This window comes from Monodon monoceros, unplaced genomic scaffold, assembly GCF_005190385.1.
Source record: "Monodon monoceros isolate NGI ecotype Baffin Bay Population unplaced genomic scaffold, NGI_Narwhal_1 Super_Scaffold_18, whole genome shotgun sequence".
In the NCBI taxonomy this organism is placed as follows: Eukaryota; Metazoa; Chordata; class Mammalia; order Artiodactyla; family Monodontidae; genus Monodon; species Monodon monoceros.
Genome location: NW_021703774.1, coordinates 8,558,059 through 8,572,338, shown reverse-complemented (window position 1 = coordinate 8,572,338; position 14,280 = coordinate 8,558,059). Strand labels below are relative to the sequence as shown.

Here is a 14,280-nt window from a genome sequence, read left to right as displayed (position 1 = left end):
CGGCATGTGGGATCCTCCCGGACCGGGGCACGAACCCGCGTCCCCTGCATCGGCAGGCGGACTCTCAACCATTGCGCCACCAGGGAAGCCCCAAAATCTTCTTAAATTAAAAATTATAACATGATCTAACTTTTTATTCCTAATAGAAATGTTAAGTGGAATATAGTATAAACGTTTATTTCCTTCAGTTAAACATTGTTTCTATATTGTTTTTAGACAGATATGTTCAGGAACTAATATTAAATCCATCAGAAGTAAGATTAGATGTGACTTTTTTGAAGTCACATAAATAAGTCTATTAAATGGTAAGATTTTAGAAAGAAAAAACTAAAAGCCACCACTGAAGGTAGCTTTATTTTCAAATCATGGAGCTTTAGAGCTGGAAGAAACCTTAGAAATTTAAAAGGTAATTGTTTGAGTTAGTTTAAGGATCCATGGTCTGAGAGAGTGTGACTTCGGAGCCCTAGATCTAGATCTAGAAACCTTGGTCTCTTCATTCCCATTCCAGTGTTCATTTCCCGACAAAATGGGAAGACATTGACTTACAAGAGTAGGTGATAAAATAGAATTATTCAAGACTTTTATCTTTTTAGGTATTAGGAAATAATGTATATACATAATTGCTTTAGGAGTAGAAAAACAGAACTTGTGAACATGTATACTTCTGTAGTTCATAGTAACCCTCAAGCACAATTAATGTCTTAATAACCTGTATTGCTATATAACATAGTCATATAGAAAGAATAAAAAAACTTTACCTCATATGAATAAAATGTACTCAAGTGATAAAGAAGTTTTATTTTCTGAATTACTTCTAGCATTATTGCTGATTAGGAAAATGTTGCTTCTAAAAAACAATCCTAAGAAAAGTAAACTTTATTTCCTAGAAAATATGTAAATATTTTCAGGATATAGTTGTAATTAGTAAAACAAAAACTAATCTTATGATCCTACCCTATCCCTGTTAATTGAAATTTCTTGGAAATTCCACTTATTAACACTTACGTATTATTTAGTTTAGTCATCATTTTAGGAAATATTGGTGAGGAAGACACTAGTGAATGGGATTTAGCGTTATACCCTTCTGGAACCTCTTTTGCTTTATCTAACTTACTGTGTGACTGTAGACAACCAGTTTAACCTATGTGATTCAGTTTTGCTATCTTTAAAAAGTAACATATCTGATGCTTGGCTCATAGAAAAATCAATGATTTTATATCTGTATAAAACTTGAAATTGGGAAGAAGGCTTGCAAAGAAATTAGAACTTTTTAAAAAAATTAAAAACACTTTTAATAGGATATATGTTTTGAAAGATAAAATGTTTTAGAAAAACAGCTCAGTAGGCTCAATAATTTTTTTAAACACTCCTGTTCTGAATGGGAAAATGTGGAAGAAAAATTTTAACAGTAAAGGTAATGACTAAAGAAATCACTATTCTCTGATAAGAGAAAGGAATATATTCCATTAGATAGATCAAGAAAAACTAACTCATACTCTAAATGAGAAGATGGTCTTACAAAAATTTGCTTAATGTTTTAAAATAACAGGTAAATCTACAAACGATAGAATATCAGTTAATCAGGATTTTTTTCTGCAAAACAATTTAAAATTATTTTGGAAATTTAAGATAGAATTTCTGAATAAATTTGAGGATCTGACAATTAAGAAACATCTGTGGAAGCACAGTAAAGCTACATCTAAACAATAATTAAAGGGAAATGGTTGTGATCACTTATTGGACTTACTTCAGTTTGACCTAAAGATGATATACCCACAGATCTCTCGATAAGTCCCTTACAGTTAGTAATCACAAATGAAAAATTCTAGTCTTGTATACCACAGACTTGGGTGATTCGTTAAGGCTGTATCCCCTCTAGAGAAGTGTCAGATAGCATCAATGTAAACATGCACAAGGGAGAATTAGAAAAAAGATAAGTTAAACTATTTCATTAGTTGTATTTACTGTATGCATTTAATTTAGTATATATCCCAGTTACTTGCTCCCTAGTCCATTATTTGTTGGAAGATTCCTTCTATACCTTTTTTTTTTTTCTTTTAAAATTCCTTTCTTCTGACATTTTGGTCTTCTGTTTGCTTTTCTAGTCCTGCTGTACCTGAGTAATAAAATAAATGACAGGAAAGTTACCCATATTTAGGTTTGGGATACATCTTGCAGATTGCTTTTTGTTCCATATAGATTTAAGGTCATATTGTTTTCAAATTAATAATGGGCAGGTCTCCTGGAACAATAATTGAATTGATAATTATCTCCCCAAATCAAGTCATATTGTATACCTTTTATATTAGATGTTTGCAGAAATGTTTGCAGTTATTCAGCCTTTGTTTGCAATTATAGATGTACCTAGCTCTTAGAAAAAGCACCCTTTGAAAAATAATTAAGTGAATACTCTTTCAGAAAATAGCATGTCTCAGTGCTCATATTTCCATAATTATAAGGACTACCCACAAAATCTTTGTCTACCAAATACTTCACAGAGCTTATATATACATGGCTTGTAGCATAAAAGGTCTTGTAAATGACACGTATCCACATTCAACATTTTTTTAATTGGTGAGTGTTTTATTTGCTTTTGAAAAATTATTATGAAGTTAATTTAAAAATTAATCCTGTGGTAATATTTTTCATGTAGAAAACTAATAATGTTGTTAAACTTACTGTCTGAATAGAACTATAATAAATGACACATTTTCCTAAACCCTGAAAATACCAAATTATATAGGAAATTGGTAGAAAGAAACATAAACTTAGGAGTTATGTTGCAAAATTCAGTTACTAAAATTAAGGTGATTATTTTCAATGAGAATTAATTTTGTAAATACAATGAAAAGATATAAAAGATGTTTCTGAGCCTAAGGAGATTTTTCCCTTTGCTTCTATTTAATTTAGCACCACCATGTGTCATATTAATTTTATGAACACAAGTGATAATATACTTCATTTTAAAATATATTTAAATTTCTTTGCTTTTAGAAGTTATCAGGATCTGTTCTTGAACAAAAGAAATAGTAAGTTAGCTACACTTCGCTGGCTTCACTTAATGAATACTTGGATTGTTAAGTGTACTAAATGAGGTTAAAGTCTTGCTGTATATCATTACCACATAATTGATGGAAATTATATCAATACAATCATTGTATTGAAACTTCTGTTTAAATTACTTATTAGGCTTTATTTGCAATGTAAACTGTTTAGAATCCATAGATAGCCAAATTAAACATATTATACAATTAATGAATTGTAACCAAGAAAAAGTGTTTTTGTTCACTATTATTCTAAAGATGGACTGCTTGCAATTCGGTATGGTGTGACTAGACAACTTGTAATGCATTTGAGTTATATTTTCTTCCTTTTATTGCCAGCTTCTGATAATGAAGAAATTCTCCAAGAGATGAGATATATAAAATCATCTTTTTTAAAAAAAACTGAATGGGGAAGAGGTATTATAATCTAGTTCTAAACTGTCCATTTGCTTTATATAAAGGCTTTGATTTCCATATTTGACCACTCAATAAATATTTAAATTATACAGACTAATGGCTGCATAGAATAAAATTTAAGTATGCAAGAGCCTTAAAGTGAAAAAAAATGAGCCTTCTGACTGCCTTAAAATATGACTAGCTCTCCAACACAGGCATACGTACTTTGCATAGGGTCTGTTCATTAAGTAATGCCTTAATAGTGTCAGTGTTTCTGAAGTATAGAACTCGAAAGGTCTTTTACAGCTTTCTCTTTTACATAAAGAATGGAAATTTAATTATTAAGTTTTAAAACCTGATTGTACATTAGCTGTTTAAGCACCCGTTAACAGGATAATCTAGGGACACTGATGTGTTATACATACATGACTGTTAACATCAGTAATATTTTGTGGTAGTTTAAGGTTTTTTATTGTTTTGTATAACAAATTATCCAGGAAGCTGGACTCTGTAACTGATCTCCAAGGGCCAAGTTGCATATTTAAACACGCTGAATGAAAAATATAGTTGTACAGTTCCAAAAATGATTAATTTTTTAAGGGAATTTTTCAAGACAAAAGGCAAATATTTTGTTTCAAGCCTACCAGCAAATTCATTCAAAGAAGTGAATATAGTTGTAAGACATTGTGACTATTGCAATAAAAAGTATCCAGGCCAGTGATGTTTAATTACATTCACATTTTTACATTCACTTTGCCTTTCAAAGCAGGAATATTTTATAAAAATGAGAGAAAACTTTAAATTGTCAAGCTGGTGCTTAAAAGTATATAAAGTTCAATTTATAACAAGTTCCATTTCAAAGAAAAAGGACACTGAAAGGAGGGGCAGGGGGTTTCCTAGGTCTGTTGTTGATCAACTTAGTGATAACTTTGTTGAGTCTTCCAAGTTTTCACTGTAAATAACATACCTAGCAATGTAATTCTGCTGTTTTCTGATAGAAAATGGATGAAATACTAATGTATGAAATTTATTTCATGACAAAACAGTTTTCACCAATACTGCGAAATCTGGACTCTCCTTTCTAGCCCTGCAAAACCCCATACTGGATAAATCATTTTAGACATGGAGTGCAGGTGGGCACAATGTGAACTGTTTCTGGTCACTTGTATTATTGTAAAAATTGATAGATGTACCAAATAAACTCTATGCACATCAAGTAATTGTCTTTCCATTTCTTTAAAGAAGAATTTTAAGGTTATTATATGCCTTATAAAATGTAAGGCTCTTAGCAATCTTATAATATTTGAATAAGATGAAATTAAGGTTTGACCATTAATATTGGTCTTAAAATGCCGCTACTTGTATATAACTATTATTTAATTATTTTAAATATGTGGTTGGGGATTCTTTTCCAATGGATATTAATTATAGGATAAAAACGACTGGATTTAATAAAAGTGCATATTCTTAAAGAGTTTAAAACAGGATTCTTTTGTGAAAAAAAAATTCAAAGTTGCCTTTGGGAGTGGGAGAGGGATAAATTAGGAGTTTGGGATTAACATATACACACTACTATATATAAAATAGATAACCAACAAGGACCTACTGTATAGCATAGGAAACTATACTTAATACTTTGTAATAACCTATAAGGGAAAAGGATCTGAAAAAGAATGGATATATATATATCTGTAACTGAATCACTTTGCTGTATACCTGAAACGAATCCAACATTGTAAATCAACTATACTTCAATAAACATTTTTAAAAATAAGAAAATAAAAGTTGCCTTTGGGAAAAGTTAACACCAAAAGTCAACTATGCAAATAAAAATATTTAAGTGCCAATTTGCAGAAATTTCTTTTCTCTGAATTCCCGTAAAACTTTCATATTAAAAGTTCTAAGATCTGAGCTGTAGGTTATGAAGAAGAGTGAGAACAAGTTACATATGAATATACCCACCAAAACTTTGAACATTTGATCGATTCTATAGTTCTCCATTTAAAGACGACAGTGAACAGTTATGGAGAAAGGAAGATCACAAATACAGTGGACCCCTGAATGGCTGGTTGGACCCTTGAATGGCGGTCGGTTGAATCTGGGCATGCAGAACCTTGGATGCAGAGGGCTGACTATAAATTATCCTTGGATTTTCAAGGTGGGGGTTGGAGCGCCTAAGCCCTGCGTTGTTCCAGGGGTCAACTGTATACATCTCATAGGTGAAGAAAACTAAACTTAAAAAAACTTCCTTTTAAACCTTATCAAGAAAACTTGCCTTTAAAAAATATGTTCAAATGGTATTTTTTAAAATACTAGTAAATAATAAAATGCAGATATATTTAAACAAATGACCCCTTTTTTTCTCAGCAGTTTTTCAGCTTCCCAATTAAATATTTTGGCAATTTATGTGTAAGTTGATTAGTGATAAAGTGAGAAAACAAATGGCCCATTTTTAAAATATTAAACAGTATGTCTTTCAGATCTTAACAGTAAAAATAGAGGACCAAAAAAAAAACAACGATATCATTACTTTTTCTTAAACTGGTCATGATTTTCTTTCTAACCTGTGGTTTTGGAAAGAAAAAACAGAGCTGCTGAAACCCCTCATACCTAGTTTTGCCTTAGATTTACATTATACTTTCTATATATATATATATATATATATATATATATATATACTTTTATCTAGCTGTAATTTATGGTGTCATGGACTGAATGTGTCCCCCCAAAATTTATGCTGAAACCCTCATCCCCAGCACCAATTATATGAGTTTTTCCACTGAGAATCTGTTACAGTCCCCTATCGAAATCTCTTCCTGTTAATCCTCGGCTTTGTAACTAGCCCCTGCACAACTAGTTAAATCCTTGGTCAGCCAGGATTGGCATGTCATCGGGGCAGCTGCTCAGACCCACAAGACTGTCCCCTCCAGCCCTCACTTCAGATGCCAATCTCAAGTCCAGGTTATCACCTGTGCTTCTCCCAACCAGATATAGACGGGATTCCACCAACCCTCTCCCTCCCTCCTTAGGTTTGATTAGTTTGCTAGAGCAGCTTACAGAACTCAGAGATAACATTTTACTTTCTGGATTTCCAGTTTACGATAAAAGCCTCTAACTCAGGAACAGCCAGTTGTAAGAGAAGTATAGAGCAACGTATGGGGAAAGGGGAGAGCTTCCGTGTCCTCTCTGGGCACTTTGTTCTCCCCCAATCTCCACGTTTTCACCAACCAAGGAGCTTCACAAATCCTGTCCTTTTGGGTTTTTACAGAGGTTTCATTACACAGGCAGGATTGATTAGCCATTGATGATTGAACGCAATCTCCAGCCCTTCTCCCCTCCCCAGAGGTCGGAGGTGGGGCTGGTATTTCCAACCTTCTAATCACAAGCTTCCCCAGGCAACCAGCCTCCATCCTCAGGGGCTTTCCAAAAAACACCTCATTAACATAACCAAAGACAATTTAATAGCTCTTCTCACAGGAAATTCCAGGGGTCTCAGCTGTGTGCTAGGAATGGCATGAAGACCAAATATATATTTAATATAAATCACAGTATCACACGAGGTAACATTTCCTCTACTCTCTAACAAAGAGTTTACAACATAGCAAGCATGCAGGAATTTCGCATCATGACATAATGCAAAATAAAGGGCTAAAGGAATGCCTCCACTGTTCCATTCCAGTTACAACTTATCACATGAGAATGAAATAGTCCAAATTCTTGCTTTATCAAGGTCTAACGACAGCTTAATAGACCATGTAGGAAGCATCATTGAGGGCAAATGGCAAAAAAAGCCACCAGCTGTCTTCTGCAGGACTATCCCTGATTCTCTGATCCATCTTGAGCAGAAAGCAGACGCTCACCACTTCTCTTAAAGTCCATCTTCCTCCCACTTCTGAGGAAGAGTCTTCTCTTCCCAGCATCTGGTAATCTGCCCCGTGTGACTCTGTGGGATCAGCTAGAATTCCCAGTCACAGAAGCGAAGAATATCTACACCAGAAATTACTTTAGGGACATTCAGTTTAATCTCCCATCCAATACCTGGATGCCCTGTGGAACATTTCCAACAGCTTCCAACACCTTCTGGAAAGCAGAACTCTCCATCTCACACTATAACTCAAGTGTATTTCTGAACTGTTTCCGCAGTTCATCCTCATACAACGCTGAAATCTTCCTCCTCTTAATTTCTGCCCAGAGGTGCCGTTTTATTCTCTAGAACTACCAAATCATCAGATGAATAATGTGGTTTTTCTAAAATGAATTTCATTCCATCCTACAAATTTAATATACTTCTTTTACTCTAGAAGCACAAAGTGTGAAGGTTTGTCACAATACAGTACAAGGATATCCCTACCGAGTTCACAACTGCATCAGTGAGAGCCTTATTTTGCAGAGAAGACACCCATCAGCGCTCACCACTGAACGCTAGAAAAGAAAAGGCATTAACTCCTCTGAATACAATACAGAAGAGTCCCAAATGCTTACTTTCTAGCTCTTGGTTGTAAAATTCATCTATAAATTCCGAATAAAACACATTCTTTCCTTATCTTTTGATACAACTCTACTCCTTCAGTTTTAAATATCATCCATTTTACTCAAGAACTGGCAAATAAGAGGTTTCCAGCGTGATTTATTGTTCACTATTTTTTACAACTTTTTCATGAATTCATATATTTAAAATACCCTCAAATATTTAAAAGGCATTATCAGGCATTATCTCTTTAAATATATAGTGACATTTTATTAGCAAAGTTATGAGCACCTACATCACTAAAATTCTTTCCTCTTACTTTTTTTTAGATAACACTGGTGAACTAGTGGAAGCAATTTCCCTTCTTTGTGAAGCCTGTGAGTGTCAGTTGCACCGCCAATAAAAGTTCCATTAACAAATATTCTTGGCACCTGTTGGATAAACAAAAGATTAGATGGCACCTTGGTGTCAGAAGTATAAGGCCATTCACATGTGGCTAATACATATTCCACTGTGAGTACTTTTATGGGCCAGACATACACGAAGCTGTTTGACTAATTACCTATTTAAACTTTACAACCCTTCAGGTAGGTATTATTTTTAGCCTTATTTTGGAGGAAGAGGAGGCACAGGAACTTGCCCAAGATCACAGTGATAGTAAATGACACAGCTGGGATTTAAATCCTGGACAATCTAACTCTCTACCCACTCCGTCTCATCGCTATGGCGTATAAAAGGCAAAATAAAGCAATCTCTAATTATTAATAATGTTTAAGTGGTTCTTTCTTACCATTGTTTACTAAAGAGGAAGAGTACACTATCAACTCCTTCCAGGCACATATAAACAAGAAGGAAAATGGCAATATTATCTATTTTTCGTTTGTTTGTTTGTTTGTTTTGGGTTGCCGGGGCGTTTGGGGGGTTTTTTTGGCCGTGCCACGCAGCATGCAGGATCTCAGTTCCCTGACCAGGGATCAAACCTGTGCCCCCTGCGGTGGAAGCATGGAGTCCTAACCACTGGACCGCCAGGGCGTTTTTCTGATAATGCATATTATGGGAAAATCCACAGATTGCAAGAATATAAAAACATGGAGCCCGAAAACACTCCTATTAGCACAGAACATGAAGACCAACCCTTGGTCTTCACTGTTCAAGGGCGGAAGGAAGGATGTTTTCATCTTGAAAAAGCCCCAGGAGGACCTCAAAGATTCGTAGACCAGCACTCACGACACCACCATTACCCCTCCCACCTCACACACACACACACACACACACGCACACACGGCAAAAATAAAAATAAAACAAATGAACTCTGCTGTTTCCTAGTCTATGAGTCTGGTTTCCAGATCTGCCATTTCTGTATCAATTAAGATTCTCAGAGTATGTCTGGCTCACTTTTCCCATCATGAGGGCACAGGCCCGAGGTGACCCAACTCAGTCCCCACTTCGGGGCAAAGCACCACAGTAGATGTACTCACAGTTCTTTCACCAGTCATTTCGTGAAGAGCGTCTTGTAACTGGCTTCCGTGTTCAAGCATGTCCAATTCCACCACTTTATAGTTTACATTCATGTCGTGAAAAAGTTTTTTTGCCATCGTACAGTAAGAACAAGAAGTTCTGGAGAAAATCACCACGCAATTATTAGAAATGATTTCCTGAAGGAAAACAAACCAGAACAAAAAAATCATTTGAATTCTAGACATTATCTTTCAGAAAGGAATCATGATACAGTAGAAAGGGTATGGATTTTGGAGTCTCACAATTCAGGACTCAAACTCAGTCGCCATCAATCTGTTTTCTCATCGTAGATTGAGGACAAAGAAACATTATTAGGAAAAAAAGGATGTGACAGGTGGAAAGTGTTGGCAAAGGGTAATAACGCCAATAATCACAGCCAATTCATATACAGCAGACACTTCTGTGTGCCGACACAATTCTCAACACTTTACTAGCTCACTTAAACCTCACTACAGTCTTGAGATAGGTGCTATCATCACCTCCAATTTACAGATGAGGAAACTGAGGTACAGAGGAGGGGAAATAACTTACCCCTGGTCCTCAGCTGAGAAGTGGGTGAGCTGGGATTTGAACCCAGGCAAGTCTGATGCCACAGTCCAGGTAGTTAATCTCTGCTATACTGCTTCTCAAATATTCAGGTGTTCAGGAGTGAACTCCTTACCTTCCTTGTTTTTCTTAATTTTTTATTATTATTATTATTTTTTTTTTTTACCCTCTTAACCGTTTTTTTCCTTTTTTTTTTTTTTTTTTTTGGCTGCACCATGCAGCTTGCAGGATCTTATATCCCCCACCAGGGATCGAACCCGTGCCCTCTGCAGTGGAAGCGTGGAGCCCTAACCTAACCCCTGGACCGCCAGGGAATTCCCTTCTTTGCTATTTTTAAAACTGGAATATAACTGATTTACACTATTATATTAGTCTCAGGTGTAGAGCATAATGATTCGATATTTTTATACTTTACAAAATGATCACCATTTCCTAAATGTTCAGTGGTGAGAAATGATGTATGATTTCTCTTTAAAATGTAAGGCTTTCACTGATCCAGATGTAAACAACAGCTTACCCTACCCCTCAACTTCCACTCCTTTTTGTGTATCTTTATAGTAAAAAAAAACAAAACAAAAAAAGTCATTACTGTTTTGATAAGGTCTTCCCACAGCATTGTTCCTGGAAATGCTACTTCCAGAAAGACTGATTCAATGGGTTTGAGGCAGAGGTCAGAAGCTATTTTTGAAAAACCTTTCCAGATGATTCTAATGATATCAGCCTGGTTTGGAGGCTACTCTCCAGGCTTTTATCACAAAGACCCTGAGACTCTGCTATGCATCTGCGTCACCTGTGAAATTTGTTGAGCTTTGTGTTCCTAGACATATCAATGCCCAGGTACTTCAAGAGTTTCTGAATGGACATGTCTGGCACCTAGGCATCTGCCTAGGCTGTCCTAATGTGGGTTATAAGCAGCACCTTCAAGAAGACCAAAAATCAGAAAGTAGAGCACCCAGGCAAAGTGTTTCAGAAGTTATATCTGCCCTTGGGTGTCAGAAGGGTTCTAGGTCAGTGTCTAGGTGTCTGCAGATTGGTCTATTTTTATGCTTTCTCTCCTGCTCACTCATAATATTTACTACAGAAGTCTATCTCAGGGAGAGCCAGACACACCAGAGATGTACTACTGAATCCATTTTATAGATGAGAAAACTGAGGTTGGGAAGTTCACAATACTGGGTGGGATTCCACCCAACCTGTCCCAACACCAAAGCCAGTGCGCCTTCCTCACTGTGCTGCCTCGGGTTAGAGACACATGGACCATAATTCAGAGAGAGAGGAGTACCCTGGCAGCTGAGACGTAGTACAAACACTGATGGAGAGATTCCAAAGTGAGCCGAAACTCAAGGTGACAGTGTCCAAGTTTCTTGAACCTTCTTTCTCACCTTTTCTCAACCTCATCCTTGCTAAATAGTTCATGGTTTTGTATTCTTTATTTTTTTGGACCGAGTCACGCGGTATGCAGGACCTTAGTTCCACGCAGGGATCGAACTCATGCCCCCTGCAGTGGAAGTGCAGAGTCTTAACCACTGGACCACCAGGGAAGTCTCCCACCTCACCATGGTTTTGTATTCTTTTTTTTTTTGCGGTACGCGGGCCTCTCACTGTTGTGGCCTCTCCCGTTGAGGAGCACAGGCTCCGGACGCGCAGGCTCAGCGGCCATGGCTCACGGGCCCAGCCGCTCCGCGGCATGTGGGATCTTCCCGGACCGGGGCACGAACCCGCGTCCCCTGCAACGGCAGGTGGACTCTCAACCACTGTGCCACCAGGGAAGCCCCTCTATTCTTATTTTAAAAGAGGCAGTCCCTCACTATAGGTCTCCAACATTACTGTTATATTCAATGGCTGCGGGTGGATACTTCTGTAGCCAAATAAAGGCAAAAATGTTTGTGTGAAGTGGTGTTTGGTGGTGAGGAGCAGACAAATGAGTATGTCCTGTGGGCTACAAGGGAACAGAAACATACACACAAGAGGCATTTTCTGAGGCAGACTTAACTGGGCTTCGCAGTGCAAGCAAGAGAAAGACAAGAGAACACAGCAGTGCACAGTATCCTTGAGAGGATCGGTCATAGAGTAACTACTGCAAACTAGGTTCTGTATTAGGGAAACAGCTTCCCAGACCAGAACCAAACACTATCCCTGGGTAAGGGCAACCAGACTGGTATCAACAGTAGACCTGCGTTGGGTGAGATGGTAAGAGCAGCCAACAACATAGACCCAGCTTAGGGAAGTGAAGGCTCCATTAAGAATAAATCTCATAGGGACTTCCCTGGCGGTCCAGTGGTTAGGACTCCGCACTTCCACTGCAGGGGACACAGGTTCGATCCCTGGTTGGGGAACTAAGATCCCACAAGCAATGCAGCACAGTCAAAAAAAACAAAAGAATAAATCTCATAAATTCTGACTGCCAAAATGATCTAGAACTTCTTTGTCACATGCATGATTTTGATAGCAGATTTAAAAATATATAAGAACTTAGTAATTCATTTGCTGCACTATGACAGGTTTCGATACAGAATAAGCATATTAAATGTGTAAGACAATTCTTTTTCCACCAAGGGAAGTTTTTTGCTACATGTCCCACATCACTCACTTGGATCTGATTCATGGGAGTAGTTGCTGTGTTCCCCAAAGATGACGATGTGCTGTTCCCCATCCTAAAAGGAATTTTAAAAGGCAGTGCAGTTTATTAAACATTAAAGACAATATATCAGATGAGATCCATTTGAAAAAAACCCGATATGCTTATATATATCCAAACTTATGAAAGAGAAAAAAGTTTTACTTATTATCAGTACAAAATATCAGTTTACAAAGTATTTGTTTACTAATATCAAAAGGGCCTGTGTGCTTCTCTAACTAGCCTCCAGAACAGAAAAAGGAGATTAAGGGGTGCAGGGGTGCAATAACACAGAAATCTATTTGTCTTATTAACTAAGAAAACACGTCCTTTTCATCTCAATTCCAGCATTTAATTATCATCCCTAAACCATCTACTATTTGCATCTACTCTGGAAGCAGGAATTCCAGTAGAACTTTCATAAGACAATGCTTTCTTGGGTACTAAGAGAGGAGGTGGGAGGTGCATTCTGAAACATCAACCTCTTCTCTACCAAAGAAAAGAGAAAGCTTCTGGAAGGCACTTTTCTCCAATTCTAGTCGAGAAAGCAGCAGGTGTTCAATAAACGTTTCATTGATGAAGCAGCCACTAGCCATGCCACATTTATGGAGCACCTACTATGTGCTAAACCGGCGAAATGCCCCAGGGATACGTATCACTGGAAGAACACAAAGAGCCTCAAGGACCTGTCAAATAGTTACACTATATGATCGGCACCTCCCGGAGGGGCTCTCTAGTTTAGCATAGAAGGTTAATCAAGAGTTCCTGGAGTCTTGTAAAACTGGTAGGAGTTACCAGATCAAGGAATTAGGAAGAAACTCCCAGACAGAGGGATGGATGCACAGATAGGCGAGCGGACAGGACAGCCCCGACCAGCCGCGCGGGAGTGAGGTGGGCAGAGCATCCGTCTGGGCAGTGGGTCTCGCACCACAGGCCTGGGAGCCGCGGGTATTCACCGTCCTCGCTCGAGCCAAGGACGACTTCAGCATGAATAGGCAACCGTCCTGTCCTCAAAGACTTGGCGATTTGGTAGAAAGCGCCACTTTCACTTCCTGCCGCAGGGTTGCCAGATTTAGCAAATGAGAATGAAGATCGCTCGGTTAAATTAGAATTTCAGATAAACAGCGAATAACTGTTTAGCTTACATATGTCCCGTGCAATATCTGGTATATACTTAAACCAAACCATTATTCGCTGTTTATTTGAAATACCAATTTATTAGAGCATCTTGTATTTTACCTGGCAACCGAGGGGGAGGGGAGGTACAAGCGAACAAGACAGGTATTTGCAACCTGAGAGTAACGTGATCCTTAAGTCAACCTGAGCGCTTAGGGAACATTCCCTCCCCGCCCTTCCTGGCCCCCAGCCCTCCGAGGGGCCTCGACACCTGCATCGACTCAGGGCCCACGCGGCCCCCGGGAAGAGCCGCCCCGCCCACCGCTAGGTCCAGACCCCCGCGAGGCCTCTGCGCCACGTCCTGCCGGTGGTGGTCGCGGCGCCCTTACCCAGAGGCCGAAACTCCCGCTGCCCCCTGGAGGCGGCCCGCCGACCTGCTCCCGCTCCGGACAAACCGCGTCCCCACCCGTGCTGCGCGGCGCCAGTACATGGCCGGGGCTCTGGGCCGCCGCGAGTAGACACGCCGGCGACCGCGACCCGGGCGAGCCCGCCCCCGCCGACCGGCCCCGCCCCGC

The 14,280-nt window shown here is 38.5% G+C and overlaps 1 protein-coding gene across 4 annotated transcripts in view; it reads right to left on the bottom strand.

The window, feature by feature from the left end:
- GLRX2 (glutaredoxin 2) overlaps nucleotides 1–14,280 on the bottom strand; it is an 18,175-nt gene extending 3,895 nt beyond the window's left edge. The window contains exons 1-5 of one of the 4 annotated variants that reach the window (XM_029230003.1): nucleotides 14,095–14,249; nucleotides 12,563–12,626; nucleotides 9,387–9,563; nucleotides 8,228–8,339; nucleotides 37–2,116 (exon numbers count right to left, since the gene is read on the bottom strand). In XM_029230003.1, coding sequence (XP_029085836.1) covers nucleotides 2,058–2,116; nucleotides 8,228–8,339; nucleotides 9,387–9,563; nucleotides 12,563–12,626; nucleotides 14,095–14,195 — 513 coding nt within the window. In that variant the 5' untranslated portion in view covers nucleotides 14,196–14,249 and the 3' untranslated portion in view covers nucleotides 37–2,057. Of the gene's footprint in view, nucleotides 1–36; nucleotides 2,117–7,717; nucleotides 7,863–8,203; nucleotides 8,340–9,386; nucleotides 9,564–12,562; nucleotides 12,627–14,094 lie in introns of those variants that run through there. The other 3 variants (XM_029230006.1, XM_029230005.1, XM_029230004.1) reach the window with 3 other exon arrangements.